This window comes from Peromyscus leucopus, chromosome 15 (assembly GCF_004664715.2).
Source record: "Peromyscus leucopus breed LL Stock chromosome 15, UCI_PerLeu_2.1, whole genome shotgun sequence".
Lineage (NCBI taxonomy): Eukaryota > Metazoa > Chordata > Mammalia > Rodentia > Cricetidae > Peromyscus > Peromyscus leucopus.
The window spans coordinates 32,429,376-32,448,561 of record NC_051076.1 but is presented as its reverse complement, the minus strand read 5'-3'; the positions used below and the strand labels follow the sequence as shown (position 1 = coordinate 32,448,561).

At 39.5% G+C, this 19,186-nt stretch overlaps 1 protein-coding gene across 1 annotated transcript; it reads right to left on the bottom strand.

Moving 5' to 3' along the window:
• Window positions 1–805: 805 nt before the first annotated feature.
• LOC114690014 (flavin-containing monooxygenase 5-like) lies at window positions 806–18,105 on the bottom strand. Its single transcript, XM_028864493.2, has 9 exons — window positions 17,887–18,105; window positions 13,710–13,848; window positions 12,507–12,695; window positions 11,909–12,071; window positions 10,224–10,366; window positions 8,817–9,016; window positions 6,093–6,442; window positions 4,331–4,394; window positions 806–2,292 (listed from the first exon to the last, which is right to left on the bottom strand). Exons 2-9 carry the CDS (start codon window positions 13,842–13,844, stop codon window positions 1,929–1,931), a joined length of 1,608 nt encoding a protein of 535 aa, XP_028720326.1. The 5' UTR covers window positions 13,845–13,848; window positions 17,887–18,105; the 3' UTR covers window positions 806–1,928.
• Window positions 18,106–19,186: the final 1,081 nt, after the last annotated feature.

Below are 19,186 nucleotides of genomic sequence, written 5' to 3'. Positions count from 1 at the left end.
ACCATGTGGGTGCTGTGAATTGAACTCAGGACTTCTGGAAGAGCAGTCGGTGCTCTTAACCTCTGAGCCATCTCTCCAGCCCACCTTGAAATTCTTAACTGAAGACATTAATAATGTCAAGAAGAAAGTCTGAGCTGACACTTCTCTGATTGCCAGTGTGGATTCAATGAAGAATTGTACGCAAATAGAACTTGACAATCTCGTAGGCAGTCCTTTCCTCGACTGTCTTAAGCCTGGAAGTTCTACCAGCCCTGAATTTGAGATGTATTTGAGGCTTCACCAAACAAAAGTCCACCCTAGTACTGCTAATGACTCATAAAACCTGCATTTCTGGAGCTTTCTTCCCAGCTTGCAAGCAATTCCACTAGAGTCTCCTTTCTCCAGCTATTGTTTATGGCCTTTCTAGCCAGGGGCGGGGCCTTGTGAGTGCCCTTCTTTTCAGGAGCTTCCTAAGACTTGCAAGTTTCATCGTCTCCAGCGTCATGAGCTTCTCCCCACAGCATTCCCCTCCCATCTCCCTTCAGGAAGGAATGTTTCAGTGTGGGGAAATAGCTACACAACAAAGGACTAATGAATGGTGGGGAACTGTTTCATAATGAATGGACTCCTGCACTCTTAATGTTCCAGGGAATCAAGACCAAGGTTGTCAAGGAAGGTATTTTCACTACAGTAAGCAGTCATTAAACCTTCTCCCTCATTTTAGCACATAAATCACTGTAGAACATAATTTTTAAAACTTATTTTTTATTTTGAATTTATTAAGTTTACAAAAGGGCTAAAAGATTAGTGCTATGAACAGCTGCACAACTTTTAACCAGAGTCACAAGTGGTAGAAGTTCTGCCCTTGTGTTTCACTTCTGTGTTTCTTACTCTGTCCCTGCCAGTTTATTGTAAATAAAATGTACACATCATAGTACTTAACTCCTACATTTGCCTACCTCTTAGAAATAAGAATATTCTGATGCATAAACATAATATTTTATACCACACAATATTATCATTAATTAAATAAGATCATATAATAGTATATCTTAAAATTCCCTCATTTATTAGATTTGTCAATCAGTGTTCAGATACTTTCATTTGATCATTATAGCACTGTTGTTCAGCTTTCATTTGGAATGGAGCTAAGTTTTATTGGGAATGTTGACCTTTCTTCAATTTCATTCAAGCTAAACATTCTGGCAGCGATATTAGACTGTGATATCAGCCTTTGTACTGCATCAAATCAGGAGCTACAACATATCACGCTGACCTGTAACACTTGGACAAATAGAGCTGTTTGGTAAGTGATAGTTGATGAATTTCAGAGTTTTCTATTGAAGAATCTTTTTTGAGGGCCCAGTGCCTGGCACTGGCTTACAATTCCAGCATACAGTAGTAAAAGGCGTGAATATGAGGCCATTCCAGACTACATACACACTGAGTCTTAAAACTAACAACAAATCAACCAAACAACAGCTCAAAGCAGCTATAATTTTCTAGGGGGTCAAGAATGGGGAAAATATTTTGAAGTCTTAGAATGTGCTTTTAAGGGTTATCCCTCATTACATAGTCTCTATGCTCTTTTGTTAAATAAGGTTTATTCCTGGTTTTGGTTAAGTAAGGTTTACTTCTGGTTAATTAGTCTCTCTTGTCATTTATTAAATAAAATTCATCTCACTTTTAATTATTCCTCATGGTCATAATATATATATATATATATATATATATATATATACTTTTGGAATAAAATGGAAATAAATTATAACTTTTCAAAGCTCTCCTCATAAAGTCATTATTGAAGTAATTTTGTTTGTGTTTAAAGATCCATTTGTGAACTAGTCTAATAAACATGTTTCCCCATATATTTAACAGATCCTATGACATACAGTTTAGATAACAATAGTTTACTCTCCAGCTTCATAAACATCTATGTCAATATGAAGTTAATGACTTGTGATATGCATGATAGCTAACATGGAAACAAAGAAAAAAATGACAACACAGATACTTTTGACCCAGAAAAGACGAGAGAGGGAGGCCTGGGAGTGTTGGAGCACTCGGGTTCTCAGGGGTTTGAGCATCCTTTCTCTCTGAGTGAGGATGGCTGCCCGGGCCCCCGCCCATTTCCCTGGCCCTTGTAGACGGTATTGGTAGGAGGTGCAGGGACCACAGAAAATCTCCTTGGCCAGCTTTGTGTCCCAGAGGAAGAGAGAGAGCAGGCTGGGTTTGACACCTAACTCTGAAGCGATTTCATCCATGTAGTCGATGAACTGTACTCGACGAGAATCTCTGAAGTTTTTTGTAAAGCTGGGATAAGAAGAGAAAGACAGGAAACATCAGATTTCAGTTACTATTGTTCCCCCAAGTTTCCAGGAGAGTTTGCTTCTGTTTGCTTATTGATTTCATGATTTTACACGATTATTAAATCTTAATGTCGCCGGGCGGTGGTGGCGCACGCCTTTAATCCCAGCACTCGGGAGGCAGAGCCAGGCGGATCTCTGTGAGTTCGAGGCCAGCCTGGGCTACCAAGTGAGCTCCAGGAAAGGCGCAAAGCTACACAGAGAAACCCTGTCTCGAAAAACCAAAAAAAAAAAAAAAAAAAAAAAAAAAAAAAAAAAAAAAAAATAAATCTTAATGTCATACCTTTGCTTCAACTCTCTTAGCATACTATGACCTCTTAATACATGATACAAATCCCTGAAGACTTTAAAGCTCCCAAGTACCCAGCAGAGTGACTGACATATATAAAGAAGAAACAATGAATGACTGGATGAAGTTTTTTTAAATCTAGATTTCCCTTCTAGATACAGAATCCAGTTCCATGGTATGAATTAAATTAGCAAGGAATATATAAGTCACAGTGTATGAAACTCCATTGATTACTTCAAGTTTCCAAGCTACATAAACCATCTTCTCCATATGCTAATTCTGTACACAAATTCTTTCTTTGAATGTTCCTTTAGAAGGAATTCCATTAGAAGGAAATGTTAAAATAAGGCTAAGGAGAGCAGTACTAAGGCATTTATTACCAAACTCATGGATGCAAGGGGAGAACAGCCATCACTGGTCTTGCCCAACTGTGAACCTTAGTGACTGTCAATATCTACCTGCCAGGCAAACTATGTCCACTGGTACAGTAGCAGCAAGACTGTTGTGGGGGTAACCAATCACCCTCTGATGGGATCTGAGGCCTGCTTCACAGGAAGAAATTCATGCCTCATACTATAAACCCAGTAAAAACCCCATGACTGCAAAGTTTAGGGGCAGTAGGAGAGAATTTACTATTGTGTAGTTAAGTTTGTGTGACTCCAAACCACCTTCTAAATATTTATGTTTATACTCATTAAAAAACACTACTACTCTCGGCCTTAACTGAACAGTTTCTCTTTGTAACGAGTGATGATGAATTCAGAGCCTCATGGTGCTGAGGATAAAGGATAGCTGAGTGTTCGGCCCTACACGGGGCATTTGTACTACCCATGCTAAGGTTCGGAGAATACCAAGGAAGAGAGGAAGGAAGGAATGCAAAGCCAGAAGATGAAGAGAAGGGCTGCCCAATGCTGTCTTCTGGGTGTCACAAACCCTTCTTTGCTCTGCCATTTAAGTTTCTTTAAAATTATACAGGGTTCCATAAGTGCCTTTTCATGTAAGTATACATGTGCTTTGAGCGTGTGACCCCCTGACCTCACTACCCTTCACTTTACTTCCCCACACTGCCATTGGTCCCCACAGTCACCCAGATTCGTTTGTTTCTATTTTCATGTCACCAGTGCAGATTATTTTATGTATCTGTAATGTCTAGGGCCCACAAATGAGAGAAAAGTGCAATACAACATCTTTTTCATTTATATACATGTTCTTGCAAATGATATAACTTATTTTTGCTTAGGACTAAAACTCCATTGTGAATACAATGTGCAGTTTTTGCTATCCTCCTGGATACCTGCATTGTTTCCCTAACTTAGCTACTGCGAATAGGGATGCAATAAATACTGATGTGCAGCTTGACTTTGTGTTGACCTGGAGTCTGGGAGAAGTGGTATATCTGGTAGGGCTATGTTTTTTTTTTTTTTTTTTGAACCTCTGTTCTTACTTCCATAGTAGGAAATAGGAATTGCAGGAATTGCATTCTACTCATCATGTAGACTTGATGTTGTGTGGTTATTTAACATGTCATGTCAGATTTATGTTCCACAATCAGACCCGTGTTTAAAAAACTCAGCATGATATCACTGAACTAAGATGATCTCATTAGGGCTCATGCAGGTTATGACTATAAAAACAAAATCAAATATCCCCCTCTGAACAGGTTTTGTTTATTTTAACAAAAAATTAAGTTTCTTACTCTTTTTGTCTTTTTCTGTTGATGTCAGCCATCATGTCTTTCTTTGAGGGCAACTTTTTCAGTCCTGAGAAAACAAGATAGAGACATTGGAGGGTTGACATGAGGACTAAAGTATACAAATAGACAAAAAGAATGGTTTTGAAATAGAATAGGACCATCAAGCCTCTATAAAGTTTCTAGTCAAAGTTTCTAGTCTTATGTTTAATGAATTTCAAAGGAAGAGAATTTTCTTTCCATCACCATGCCCAGGATGTCAGGTAGGGAATTCAGCTTTCCCTCTAAGATAAATAGATGTTTAATTTCTTCTTAGTTTAAATGTACACTTAACATCCCTGAGTACTGTGAATGCTCTAAACATGTCTTATAGTCTTCCAAAGATCCCCAAACTATCCTGGGACCTGACTCAAAGTTTCTCTTATCTGAACATGGCTTAGCACTGAGCTTACATCCCAAACACAATTTTTCTGTCTTTTGAGTTAAGAACATCCCTTAGTTTTCATTGTGTATTCTGAAAGTATACACTGAAGGAAAATGCCCTCACACTGCAATAGCTACATTTTGAAAGGAGAGCAAGTAATTGCATACGGAAATTCTGTATGTGTGAATGTGTCAGGGACAAGGAAGCTACAACAAGCAGAACGTTAAATAACACTAGGGAGGCAGGACAAAGAGGACTAGGCACGCAGCTTGGAAATGATCTGTCTTGTTGCTTCACCAGGTGTCACATATCTGTTAGTATCTGAAAAAATATGGCCTATGCACAAGTACCCTCATATATTTCAAAATACATTTCAAATATGAGTGTGCAAAGCATGAAAGGAACAGAATTGGAGAACTGAAAGGTCACGTAGGACTTTAAATTACTACTGTACACATATGCACATCTTGTGAAACATCAGTTATTCTTCAACAAATATACCAAATGGAAATCTGCATATACTCTATGAAATACATGTGCAGGTTTATCCAGGCATCATTTGTTTATAATAATTATATAAAAGCACTGCAAGGCAACTCTCCTGAAACTGACTTTGATTTCATTCTACTAGCAAATTTGTTTTGCCCAGAAGCATTAATTTGGGTAAAGACTTGGGAAACAAATCAAGAATATGATTGGAGTTGGTCAGCAGAGTAAAATGACTTCACTACATTTCTGAGATGTGTCCTAAGTGGTTTGTCTCTTATTTGTTTTCCAACCTAATTCATGTTTCCATAAAACCTCTCCCTAAGTTAGTTTTCTGCTGAAAAGTAGCAGATGAATTAAAATAAAACCTCATTACAATTTTTTTTGGTTTCACAATTTTTATTATTTGGGTGTTGTCATTTTTAGTAGGATTCTCTTAAAAATGAAATATCCTTCAGAAGAACCCAAAGTAGTTTATTAAATTAAATTAATTTATTTATTTTAATTATTTTGTTTTTTGTTTGTTTTTCCCCAGGAGCTGGGGACCGAACCCAAGGCCTTGTGCTTGCTAGGCAAGCACTCTACCACTGAGCTAAATCTCCAACCCTTGTCTTGGTTTTTCAAGGCAGGGTTTCTCTGCATAGCTCCATCTGTTCTGGAATTCACTCTGTAGACCAGGCTGGCCTCGAACTCGCAGAGACCTACCTGCACCACCACCTGGCTGTAGTAGTTTATTTTTAATGGTGGAATTTCAAACAATTTGATGTAATGAGAGCGATCAACAGAAGACCTCTTGGTGACTCTTAAAATCACAGAGCATTTGGAACATTCTGACTTCATGGGGAGATCAGTACATACCTGTGAACACACGCACAACCCATCGGCTTTGGAGCTCTGAGGTGGGAATGACGGCTCCAGCAGGCTGGAGGATGCCAATGAAAGCTAGGGTTGGCTTCTCCAACTCAGGAGGGAAGACGAACTTAAACATGGAGTACTGGCTGTCCAGGATGGTCGGGTCATCATTCAGGAAAGGGAAGGACAATGTGTAGCCTGTGGCAAAGATGGCAACGTCGATGCTCTCCTCAGTTCCGTCCTCAAAGATGGCCGATGTTGAAGTGAACTCTTTCACGTTTGGTTTTATCTGCACTTTTCCAATAATGATACGGTTTGGCAGGTCGTCACTGAGAACTGTTCGGTGGTCAAGAATTCTGTGTCAAGAGATGAGTATACAATAAATAAAAATAATAAATAATAAAAAGGTAGTATAGGCAAAAGCTTTGGAAATGGTTGCGTAGCTTCAATAATTTTTATTCTGCTTTTGCGCATCCTCAGAAGGCAATGTAGATCATTAGTCAAGCCCTGATTTTCTGATTCAGAACTGAACCTGATGCTTGCTCAGTCTCTTACCCATTGGGAGACCTTTGAATAAACCATGGGACATTTTAATTTCGCTTTCTTAATTAGTAGAACACCAATAAAGATACAACACCATGTAAGATTTGCTAATGCATACTAAATTTCTTTAGATAATAATATTTTTACAAGGAATAAAGTGTATTAATTGTTTATTGAGACAGAGATTCACCATGTAGCCCTGGCTGGCCTGGAACTCATTTTGTAGCTCGGGTTGCTCTTGAACTCACAGAGATCTACCTGTCTCAGCCTCCCAAGTGATTGAATTAAATGTGTATGCTACAAAGTATGTTAATTTTTGATGTATTTATTTGTACTTGATACTAGGTAAACTCAGGTAATATTTTCTTGCATTTATTGACTTATTACATTTATTTACTTATTTACTGACTTACTTGTGTGTGTGTGTATGTATGTGTGTGAGCATGTAGAGGTCAGAGGGCAACTTGTGGAAGCTGATTCTCTCCTTCTACCATGTGGGTTCCAGGTTCAGGTTGTCAGGCTTGGTGACAAGTGCCTCTATTTGCTGAACTACCCGGCCAGCCCTAGTTGCTAAGATTGTTAAAGACCTAAGGAATGAATCTTCAATGAGAATGCTTGTCATCAGTGACACTGAGACCTTTGGTAAACTTCAGTTTAAGGTTTGAGCTATGAATTAGCAGCAGGGAGTCACATTCCCAGGGTACACTAGTACAAAAGTAAGATTATTAAACCTATTTCACAGGTTGTGGATAATTTCTCCATAAAAAGGAACTTGTAGTCATACATATGATCCGAGTTAAGCAAAAAACTATGTATGCATTCTTCTAGGTACCTGTTAATATTGATTTTATGTTTTCATTAATTCAAACCTTCATTATATTTTTCCTGGTATTAAAAATTTACATTTATTTTCTTATCTGTGTGTGTGCACATCAAGCGCACCACAGTGTGTGTGTGTGTGTGTATGTGTGTATGTGTGTGTGTGTTTATGTGTGTGTGTGTGTGTATGTGTGTATGTGTGTGTGTGTGTGTGTGTGTATGTGTGTGTGTGTGTATGTGTGTGTGTGTGTGTGTATGTGTATGTGTGTGTGTGTATGTGTGTGTGTGTGTATGTGTATGTGTGTGTGTGTGTATGTGTTGTGTGTTGTGTATGTGTGTGTGTGTGTGTGTGTGTGTGTGTGTGTGTGTGTGTATGTGTGTGTGTGTATGTGTGTGTGTGTATATGTGTGTATGTGTGTGTGTGTGTGTATGTGTGTGTGTGTGTGTGTGTGTGTGTGTGTGTGTGTGTGTGTGTGTGTGTGTGTATATGTGTGTGTGTGTGTGTAGGTCAGAGAGTAACTCGTGGGAGTCAGTTCTCCCTCTGCATCCTGTAGAGTCTGCGGATCAAATCCAGGTCGTCAGGGGTGGGAGCAGGTGCCTTTACCCACTGAGCCATCTCTCCAGCTATGGGATTTAAAATTTTAATGCAGGGAGCTACTTAAGATGAAAACAAAACAGGACTGAGTGTGGACACACGATGACACCAAGTCTTAGCTGTCCACTTAGGAGAAAAGAAGAAGAAAATAGAAGAAAAGTGGCCATAAACTTGGAAGGACCAGAGAAGGAAGACATGGGATTAGAGGACTAGGTCAGGGCTGAAAACTGGCTGGTGTTGAGTGAAGCAAGAGTAAAGAGCTAAGAATTCTCAGGTTCAGAAGGAGTTTGGGAAAGATGTCTATAAACATGGCAGTTTTCAGTGATGAGGGCTAGGGTAGCTGAGTCTGGGAGTCATGCAAATGGGCTAGGACGGAAAGGCAGTGCAGGCGAAGAGGTCAAAGGCCACGAGGTTGTTGTATGTGGATAATGAATTGTCCTGGATGGTGATGGGTCTGAAGGCAAGCACGGAATCAGAGTTTTTAGAGAGTGAATATGAAGTAGTCAACAGAAGATGGCAAGAAACCAGGAGAATGTGGCAAGTTGACCTTGTATGAATTTCGAATAAGACAAGTTTTAAAACCTCTACTTCCCCACTCTGCACAATTTTTCATCTACCTTAGCTGGATAACAAAGAACCTTTAGTAGGAAGGAAATAATTTGGATATTCCCTGTAAAATCAAATGCCATGAGGAATTAATGGTATCACTTATCCCATTCATGTACTTACAGATTTAGTTGATTAGTCTAATAGCTTGAAATTCCAAACTTTACCTGTGTTGAGGCAGCAGTCCGTAATTGGCATGGTTAAATCTCAAGTTTAACTTGTTCTCTATCTGTCTGTTGATCAGGTATGTGGGGCAGACCTTTTGGACAGCTCTGTTATAACGAGTGAAGAGTGTAGCGTCCATAGGATTCCCGTGATCCCAAACCCGGTTCCAAATCCACGCCCCTCGTCTTGTGCTGAGGAAAACCTTCAAGAGAGGAGTGGTTGCCTAGTAAGTATTTAGCTGCTAATCACTCTGGTCTTACATCCTTGGAGTATTTTTTTAATTGTCAAGGGAATGGAATTAACTTCTCATATTGCCTTGTCCAACTAGCCAGATTCCTTTCCCTGCCCCTTCTTTATAAAGAGATCCAGTGACTGAAAGTCATTTTGTCATGGATCTACTCTCCTTGTGGTGTTTGCTCCAGCTATGTTAGATGTGTAGAATATCTGAGGTCCCCAAATATGGGAAAAACCCCACAACAACACAATAGGTTATTATGTTGAGTGTTAGCAGTTCACATTCAAATTCCATGTAAGCTCTTTCAGGTGAAATTTTTAAAGTGATAGAGAAACATGTGAATGAAACATTTGGGATGAAAACAAGTCAGATATAGAAATTCACACTGGAATTTTCTCACTTTTACAACTGGAAAATTACAAACAAAATGCTTGCAGTGCAAAAAAAGGAAATACACATTTTGATAAGCGTTTTGCTCTATTTTGTGTCATTTAACAAGACTTTGAAAAGAAAGCTTTTTATCAGTGTTAACAACCACTAGAGTGATGCCATTGTCATGGAATTCTGTGACTCATGTATCTCAGAATCATGACATGATTAACATATTTTACAAAAATTATTCAAGTTGGGAAATCTTGTGTTTCCTATAAAGTATGAATCAAAATAAAAAAGCTAATTTTGAGTTATAGGAATGACCTTCCATGCTCAGCGATATTCACTACAGAGGAAGGACTGTTCCTCTTCCCCTACTTCTTATTTGGTCATAGTCAGTGGAAACCATGGAAATTGTCCTCTTTCCTACCACCTTCAGCACAGATCAGCAATCTATTTTAAACACTCAGATTTGTGTATATTGATTTGCTCTTTAAATTTCATTCCCAATATGAAAACAGGGTCTTCTGTAAAATTCATTTTGTTTTGAAATTTCCCATTTAGCTATTTGTAGTTAATTCTAAGTTATCTGACTCTAGTTAGATTATTACTTCCACAGCTCCAGTTATGGACTTGGAGTATTGTCGCTTTGGAAGTCTTTATTCTTTTATTCACATATACTCAGTAGAAAAACATGCCCTTGCAGTCCAAATGAGAACATCCCTGCTAAAGCCAGAGGAAGTCTAGACTCATGTTCTCTGCAAGTATCAAGTTTACCCAGAATCAGGGTAGGACACCAAACCTGTTCAGCGACACGGCTGATCTCGCCTGCCACATCTGCTCCAGAATTCCCGATGCCGACCACGACCACTCTCTTCCCCTCAAAGTTGCCTGGGTGCTTATACTCCCAGCTGTGGAGATGGCTGCCTTGGAACTTGGTGATTCCTGTGAAGGAAGAGTCACATCTCCCACGTCACAAGCAGAAGTGGAAAACATTGTTTGGTAAATTTTATTCCTAAACATTAAGTTAACGTTACTTAATTCTCTCCTTTATGCTTGGACTTTATATGCCATGAATACAGACTATTCTCATCTAAGGAACAAAGCATTAGTGACTATATGGCTGAAAACAAAATCAGAGCAGATTTTTCAAAGTAGCCAACAAAAAGATACCCATTTAAGACTGACTCAATGTGTTAACTCTTAGTCACTTTATAATGTTATTGTATTTTTCTAATTTTCTGTTCAGACATATGAGACTGTTTCTTCACTTTTCATAACTCTGTTTATAAAATTTGTAAAGGTCCTTAGCAATGTACATCAGTGTTATCCAAAAGCAATTGAGTGCTAATCACATATGCAGTTTTAAACTTCCCAGAAGCCCAGAAGTGCTGAGAATGATAGTAATTTTAACTCCATATTTATCATATCCTGTAGGCAGAAGGTTATGTGGCTGGGTTAGTGTTCTAATCCTTCCCCTGGAAGTCTTGCCTGGCCACAGCAGATGTCCAGTTCACTCTACATATCCCTTATTGCTAGGAGTCTTATCTGGGTCTTATTCCCAGGGTCATCCTTATAGATCCTGGGAGTTTCACTGGCACTAGGTTTCTACCTTGCCCCGAAATGCCCCCTTTGCCAGTCATCTCCTTCAGTACCGTTAATGCCTAGCCAACCAATGACTGGTCTAGCCTGAGACCCAGAGTGAGCCCACCTCTGACACTGCCTGGAGTGCCAGGGCCCAGAAGCTGGACAGCCCAGAGACCTAGGATAGTACCAAATATGACTGGCAAAAAAAAGTCAATGTAATGATGCCTAACAGTGTTCTGCTATACTCATAGATTGCTGCCTGGCCCAACTGTCATCAGAAAGGCTTCAGCCAGCAACTGATGAAAACAGATGCACAGCCAAACATTAGGCGGACCTCAGGTCCTGTGCAACAGGGAGAGAAAGGATTGTAGGAGCCAGAGGGGTCAAGACATTACACAGAATCAACTAACCCGGGCTTGTAGAGGCTCACAGAGACTGAACCGACAACCAGGGAGCCTGCATGGGACTGACCTGGGCCCTCCACATGTATGTGACAGTTGCGTAGCTTGGTCCTCTTGTGGAACTCCTAACAGTGGGAACAGGGGCTGTCTCTGACTATTTTGTTGGCATTTGGGGCCCTTTCCCTCCTACTGGGTTGCTTTGTCCAGTCTTAAGATGAGGGGAAGTGTTTAGTCTTACTGCAACTTGATATGCCACACTTTGTTGATATCCATGGGAGGCCTGCCCTTTTCTGAATAGAAATGGAGGAGTGGATGGTGGCGGGGGGGGCAGAGGCTGGGGAGGGCAAAGATAAAGAAGAGGTAGGAGAAGAGACTGGGAGAAAAGGAAGAAAGGGGAAACTGTGGTTGGGATGTAAAAATAAATAAATACATTAATTAATTTAAAAGAGATTAGAATCCTAAGAGTCTTCTCACACACTCACACACACGAGAGAAATACCTGGGAAATCCTGTAAAGGAAAATGCTTCTCGCTGTAATGTCCGCTGCAGACCATGACCCCATCAAAGATATAAGTTTTCTGCACCTCATCAGCTTCCACCACAACATCCCACTGGCCAGAGGATGAAAAATCAGGGCGCTTCCTTATACTGCACACCTTTGTCTAGGAAACAAGGAACAAAGCCTGAGTTCTAGGACATTTTTGCCCATTTTTTTTTTTTTCTGTAGAATTTTATGTTTAAGTTGGGAAAGTAGTTCTATGCATGGCTCCTGGGTGGCTAGGAGTTGTGTGCACATAAAGTTTCTAAAATGACCATTTCCCAAATGTTATGGTTTCTTAGAGCACAAAATACATTGTTTCTTATTTCCTGTGACCTGTATTTTTATTTTACAAAATTAGCCAAAAATTGGAATTCAGGTTCCAGCTGGGACTGTGTCCATCTGGTGGGGTATATAAGATAAATATGTCTTCACTATTCATGAGAATGGCAGAGACATGGATGGGAAATGCAGACTGAAACTGTGCCCCAGCTGGCTCTGGTTGTGCAGACTTTAACTCAACCAATGAGCAGGCGGTGGGCGGGGTTTCACTTCTTACCTGGAACTGGATGTGTTTCATCAGCCCGAAGTGCCTGGCATACATCCTGAGATACTCCATCATTTTGGTGTTGTGCATGTAGTTGGGGTAATGGTCAGGGACGGGGAAGTCGCTGAAGCCTGTCATCTCCTTGGACGTATTGCAGGTCAAAGATTTGTATATCCCAGGCCTTCCACTTTCTGGTGTCTCCTAAAGGAAACAAACCAACCCTTGGCTTCCAGATGTGCTAGGGGTAACCAGAACTGTGGTGTATGGTATACTTGTCTTTGAAAAGCCATGATTTGGTTTTCAGGTTTTGTGATAGTAACTCATCAGGATGAGGGTGTTAGGCCCATTTCCTGATGAGGGTTCTCTTGCTATAATTCTGCTTATAGTGATTGACTCTGTGGTAGGAATAATTATTTTGCGACAGCAAAAAGAGAGCAGGCTCCAAGGATGCCCACAAACCGACACAAGATTAGATAGATAGCTCAAAGAAGGTTTGGAAGGGAGATTCCTAATGGACAAAATCTACCTCACAATGGAAGGGATTTTGTTTAAGAGAAGGTAATAGAGAATACAATGCTTATCTGCTTTGGGACAAAAAAAAGTCATGCAGCTATGGGGTATATTAAAATACAAAGAAATAATAATGGCGACAATAAGATAAATGTGGTGAGTTCATAAGAACTGCTTTTAATGATCATGTGTTATGCTTCACTAAGACACATCAACGTTAAGATTCCTCTTCCACCCTTCTGACTTCTGGAGACACTATGAGATAGACCCACTTCTTTAAGTTATTATGCATGACACTGTTTGTAAGGAAGCACATGTTTCTTGGTGGAGACATATTTTTCCAATAACTAATAAACAACACAAAATAACGCGTAGGGAGATTGTATGATGTGGAAGAAAATGCCACAACTAATAGTGAATTTGATAGAGGGATAATAACTTTTACATCTCTGAGTTTCAGCACTCTCATGCCAAACTTGCGCATCAATATCTTAAGTGTTATATGTAGGGCTGGTTGTCAGGGACGTGAAACTGAATAGGACTGTGCGTGTCCCACAAGGAATTTTAACTTTCTTTAACTATTTATCACTAATTTGGAAAGTACACTTAAGAAATAATTTATAGTATCAGTTTTATTTCTTAGTTGAATAGAAGCAACTCTCATACACCTAGATGATGTCATACTCTGAAAATTTATAAAATTACCTTATATCTCCACAGTCCTCCAATGTCACTGCTCTTTTCAAAACACGTAGGTTCTAGTCCCTCCTCCAAACAGCTCTTGATGGCACCCAGTCCGCTGACTCCAGCACCAATCACTGCAATTTTCTTTACCGTCATGTCTCTGAATTAAGAAGAGTTATTTCAAGTGTGCTTTTGAGCAACAAAGCCAAGGTTCATCACTCTGTCAGTGCCCTGCCCGCCTTCATTTTAGCATAGATATATTTTGGGGCCACAGCTTTAGCTGCTTCTATTATACCTTATACTGTCTTAGCATACACATTCTATTTTAATTTTATATTATATAACTCTTTCCCTCCATTTCAGAACACTGTGCACCTACATATTCAACAGCAACAGATGGAAAAATCTTAAAATGTACATTTCTATTGAACATACAGAGATTTTTTTCTTGTCATTACTCCCTAAACAACATAGTCTAAAATCTATTCAGAGAAGTTGGTGAATATTACCATTAATGAAGACAAGATTTAAAGTGTATGGGAGTTTGTGGATTGACTATATGCATATGTTATCCTATATACGTAAGAAGTGAGCACCTGCAGATTCTGACATCTGTAGGGAATCCTAGAACCAATCTCCTGCATGTGCAAAGGATGATTGTGTGGTCATTTTGAATAGAACATTTTGTCAAAACAAGATTTGTAATGAATTTCAAGATGATTAATAACCTTATTAAAGAAACACCCCAGATTTTACTATATTGTTAAAGCATGATTTTAAAACAGTCATGCTGTGAAATAATCTGCTTACTAATAGCTATCAAGGTGTACAAATTTTTGTTGGAATGTTGTCCCGAGTCTTAGTGCTGTATTGTCTTTACTTTGTTTTAGTTCTATTATCTATTTGATTTCTTCCCAGTGAGGTCAGATGTACTATATTTTAATACCTGCACAGAAATGGAAGAATAATGCAAAGATTGAATAATAATAGGTCCACTCAGTTTTAGGTCTCTTGGGTGATGCTTGTGGGAAAAGACTGTGGTCACCCAGGGACATAGGGTAAAACCAATACCATGGGTCTAAAAAACACACCACACCTTTCAGCAGGTTGGACAGGAAATAATTAGACGCTGAGGATAGCAGGATATATTTTTATATTAGCTAAAATATTTTGGCTGGCTGCCCTTTGTGGTTACAAGGTACCAGACATTGAGTCTTAAGAAACAAATCTAAAAGAGTTAACTTTCGTTCTTCAAGAGGGCTGATGTAAGTGTTTGCACCATGTAGAAAAAAGAACATTCAGTTTTCTAGGTTTAATAATAAGCACACCTTCCCCATGTTCCTTTGATCTACACTAGCTGTTTTAGGCACAAATGTAGACTTTAAGCCTTGCTCTGGGCAATCCAATGTTCTCAAGTTTCCTGTAGCCAATGTACCAGTACATTGTTTCCTAACACCAACTGTCCATGAAATATTTCCTGGGATCAGTGCCTCTCAGAATACAATCAACAGGACACATTAAGGATTCCTAAGTGGGTTCAGATAAGGTAATTTCTTTTACAGCAGTTGGGGTAGTCACAGATTCATGCTGAGTAGGAGTGAACAGAAACATAGGGACATTTGTCTATTCCCATAGTATTCCCCATTAGTTCCATCTTCTCAGACATTCCCTGGGGAAATTGTTCTCCATTTCCTTATAACATACCCTCATTATTCTCTTGTGCCCAAATCACCATGAAAAACCCAGTAGTAACAGCAACAAGACCAAGAAAGGAAAGCCCCAGGACCAAACATCGTTCCTGGGAATCACAGGAGATAGAAGGGCATCTTCTTGCAGGATGTTTGTTATGGAGCAAGGAACTCAACAGGACTCTGCCATACAGTAATCCACAGCTCTGCACACCTGCAGTGATCCTGGCAGATGCATGGCTCCTGGGATTCCTGAGTGTGTGAAAGAGTGGGTGTCTGACTCTTATACTTGCACTTGGGCTCTTTTCCTTCTGTTGTCTTGTCCAACTTTGATGTGATAGTTCTGTTCTATCTTATTATATTTTACTTTGTTATGTTTTATTGTTATCTCTTGGAAGTTTGCTGTATTCTAATGAGATAGAGAGGGAGTGGATCTGGTGGGAGGGGAGTTGGGGAGGAACTGGGAGGAGTAGAGGGAGGGGAAGCTGTAATCAGGATATATTATGTGAGAAAAGAATCTATTTTCGATAAAAAGAAAAATAGAACAATAGTTTTAATATGGGGCACACATTATCCCAGCATCTCTATCTGGTTTCCAAGGCTCTTGGTGAATCGGGCATCACCTGACTATTTGGTGTTCCTGACGCCACCCCCTCCCTCTGGCTTGTCAATATTGTGACCATCTTATTTTGGTATCTTTCTGCTGTTTTCTCCTTTTGTGCAGAGATTATTATCTTTTCCACATACAGCCAACTGTAATTTGCACTGATACCTTCTGTTCTCACAGTTGATAAAACACAGCTTAGAACTTCACTCTGGATCCTAATTTTCCTTTGCTTAACAGTTTTTTTTAGGATGTGTCATATCTCTTCTTCATTTAGGTGAGTATCCCATTCTCTGAGAACAAGTATATAGTGCCAGAGGGCAATGTAGGGACTCAATGACAGATAAGTAGGCTCAGTTTCCTGAAGGCCAAGCTCTGCTTGACTTAGTCCTGTCTTGATAGAGGGATTCCTAGTATACTTGAATTTTAAGGACTACTTGTGGGTATTAATTCTTGTTCTTTTTTTCTTACTCTACATTATGATCCTTTAAAAATAATTATGTGTATGGTGTTTTGCCTACATGTGTCTGTACACCACTTGCATGCCTGGTACCAGCCCAAACAGAAGGTGTTGGGTCCCCTGAAACTGGAGTTACAGATGGATGTGAGCCACCATGTAGGTGCTAGAAATTTAATGGGGTCCTTTGCAAGAGCAGGCAGTGCTTTTAACCTCTGAGCATTCTCTTAAGACCTCATACATTCTTATTCTATTTTGCCATGGATGAGGAATGGTCCCTAATTTAGGTGAGTAAAAGGCTCTGTTGTCTAATTTGGGAACTGAAGCAAGCCCACGACCCTTCTGTCTCTCACTGAGCCTTTTTCTTTTGTCCATAAAGGGAATGAAGCATATAGTGGTCATCTGCACTAGTGATCAGCTATTTGAAGAATTCATTCTCCTAGCTGTATAGCTTTCAACGTGCTGTGGAAGAAGAAACAGTAATTCTGTTCAAGTTGAAATGTTAGTCATATTCTGTAGCTCAGTGAAGAGAGAGGCGTGTACTTTGGGAAATAAAGCAATTGTGGTATCTTAATGCCCAGCTTTCTTTCTACTTCTCACTTGATTAGAACTAGTACATTATATATGTGTACATAATATAGATATACATATAGATATGTGTATATATTACTTGTTTAATCAGTTTTTGAGTCTTAATCATTATAGAATTATATTCTATATAATCATTATAGAATTTTCCATATATAACTTTCAGCTGGATATTTTAGATTTCCCCCACTATCATAAATAAACAAAAGCTGTCTTATTTTTTGCATCTTTTCTTAATACAAAGTCACCTCTCCTTTATTTCCTTTCTGTCTGTGTCTGTTGTGTCTATTACTCTCAGGCTACAAGAACACAGGCATCTCTCTTGGAATGGTGCCTGGGGCATTGCATTTATTTATTGGGGAATGAGTATGCTGGGTTCCCTACCTGACTTTAGATGCTCTTATCATTCCATCAACTATAGTTTCTGATTTTTTTCCTATTTCCTTAATTTCATGTCCATATAAAATTTTGCTAAAACAGATTTATATTAAACAGGCATAAAGTAAACAGAAAGCCTATATATTATGAGGAAAATTTGTATGGAACAAGGAAAGCCATGTGCATCTCTGCAGCAGTAGGTATGGTGCATAGTAAAACCCAAGTGCCAAGGTGAGAATTGCTACATTACCAGAATATATAATTGTCATTTACTTAATCTGTGTTTCAATCTAGAAATAAAACTATTTTAAGTCAAGAAATCCTGGCAATTCTGAGCTATAATTTTGCAGTTGGAAAAGAGTGGTTGAAATCAATGCAATATGAATTTGGGGAAGAGGAGATAGAAGAAGGCAGGAAAATCTATGGCAGTAATTTACCAAGCACAGCCCCCCAGTGTCCCCAAAGTGGGATTGCCAAGCTTACGGTCTTTAAGGAGTGAGGCTGTCCTTTGATGGATTCAGTAGTGTTGATCTTTCTGTCCTGAGTCCCTTGGGTTGGGTTGCTTATGTGCCCAGGGACCGTTAGCAAAACTGCAGTCTGCTCTCCTTGGCTGGTCCTTGTGGTCTCCTTCCCAGGTGGCTTCTCCACTCTAGAGACGCTAGGCTGCTGCTAGTCTCTTCCCATCCTCATCCCTCTTTTATGTTTATCTCCTCCCTTTTTTTTCATGAGAGGGCAGGATCTTTATACAAGCTCCCAGAAGGACCCACCCTGTTTGATTCTTAGAATAAAAAATCATGATCACTGCAGATAGAGGTAAATGGTTTCCACACGACTGCCAAAAATCACTTCCAAGAAAGATTTATCTCCAACTTCCCCTTTTGGAGCTTCCAAGCACAATTGAATTTTCCTTCACAAATTTTGTCAGGCGCCCGCCCCCAGTCATAAAGTACTGCAGAGTCATTTCCAACATGCTATGCTCCTTACTTTATGTGTCAGAGGTCTCCAGTCCTAATAGGACACTGACGTACCTATGCAAGCACAGAGGCAGAGGCAGAGGCAGAGGCATGGGAAGGGTACTCGTGGTAGGAATTTGTTCACATGGCCATGCCAGCTGATGAGCTCCACAGTAAGCCTGAGACCAGGTGATGCTGCGAGTCCTCAAAGCAGGGACATTGACGGTGGAGCTTTCCATCCACAGCTGGAGGCCTGAAATGCAAGCAATTGCTGCTTTTAAAAACATATTTATTTTGGTAGTTTATACTAGTTGCACAAAACATAGGGTTTCAATGAGACATTTTCATGTACATATGAAATGCCATTTGATCATAACCCTCCCTACATGACTTTTTTATTCTTTTAAAATTTAATTAAATTTTTTTGAGAATTTCATATGTGAGTACTGTATGTAAATCATTTACAGTCCTCCTTCTTCCTCTTCAACTCCTTCTGTGTCCCCCCATTCCCTATCAAATCATGGTCTCTTCTTTAATTATCTTTAATACACACACAATTTTTTAATTTTTATTTTGATATGGAGTTAGGTCATACGGGGTGATAATGCTGTTCCCAAGAGTCATAAACTAGCAAATCTCCCAGTGCTGGGCATTGGAACTATCCTTTTGAACTGTTGGCCAAGGGAGTCCAAGAGACTCCTCAATCAGTATAGGTAGTTGCCATTGCCCTTGGTAAGGGATACTACCAAACTGAGAGGTACTCCCCTATTGCTGAAGATACTACACTTTGGATACAGAAATTGGAGGAATCAAGCAGGAACTGATCTTGA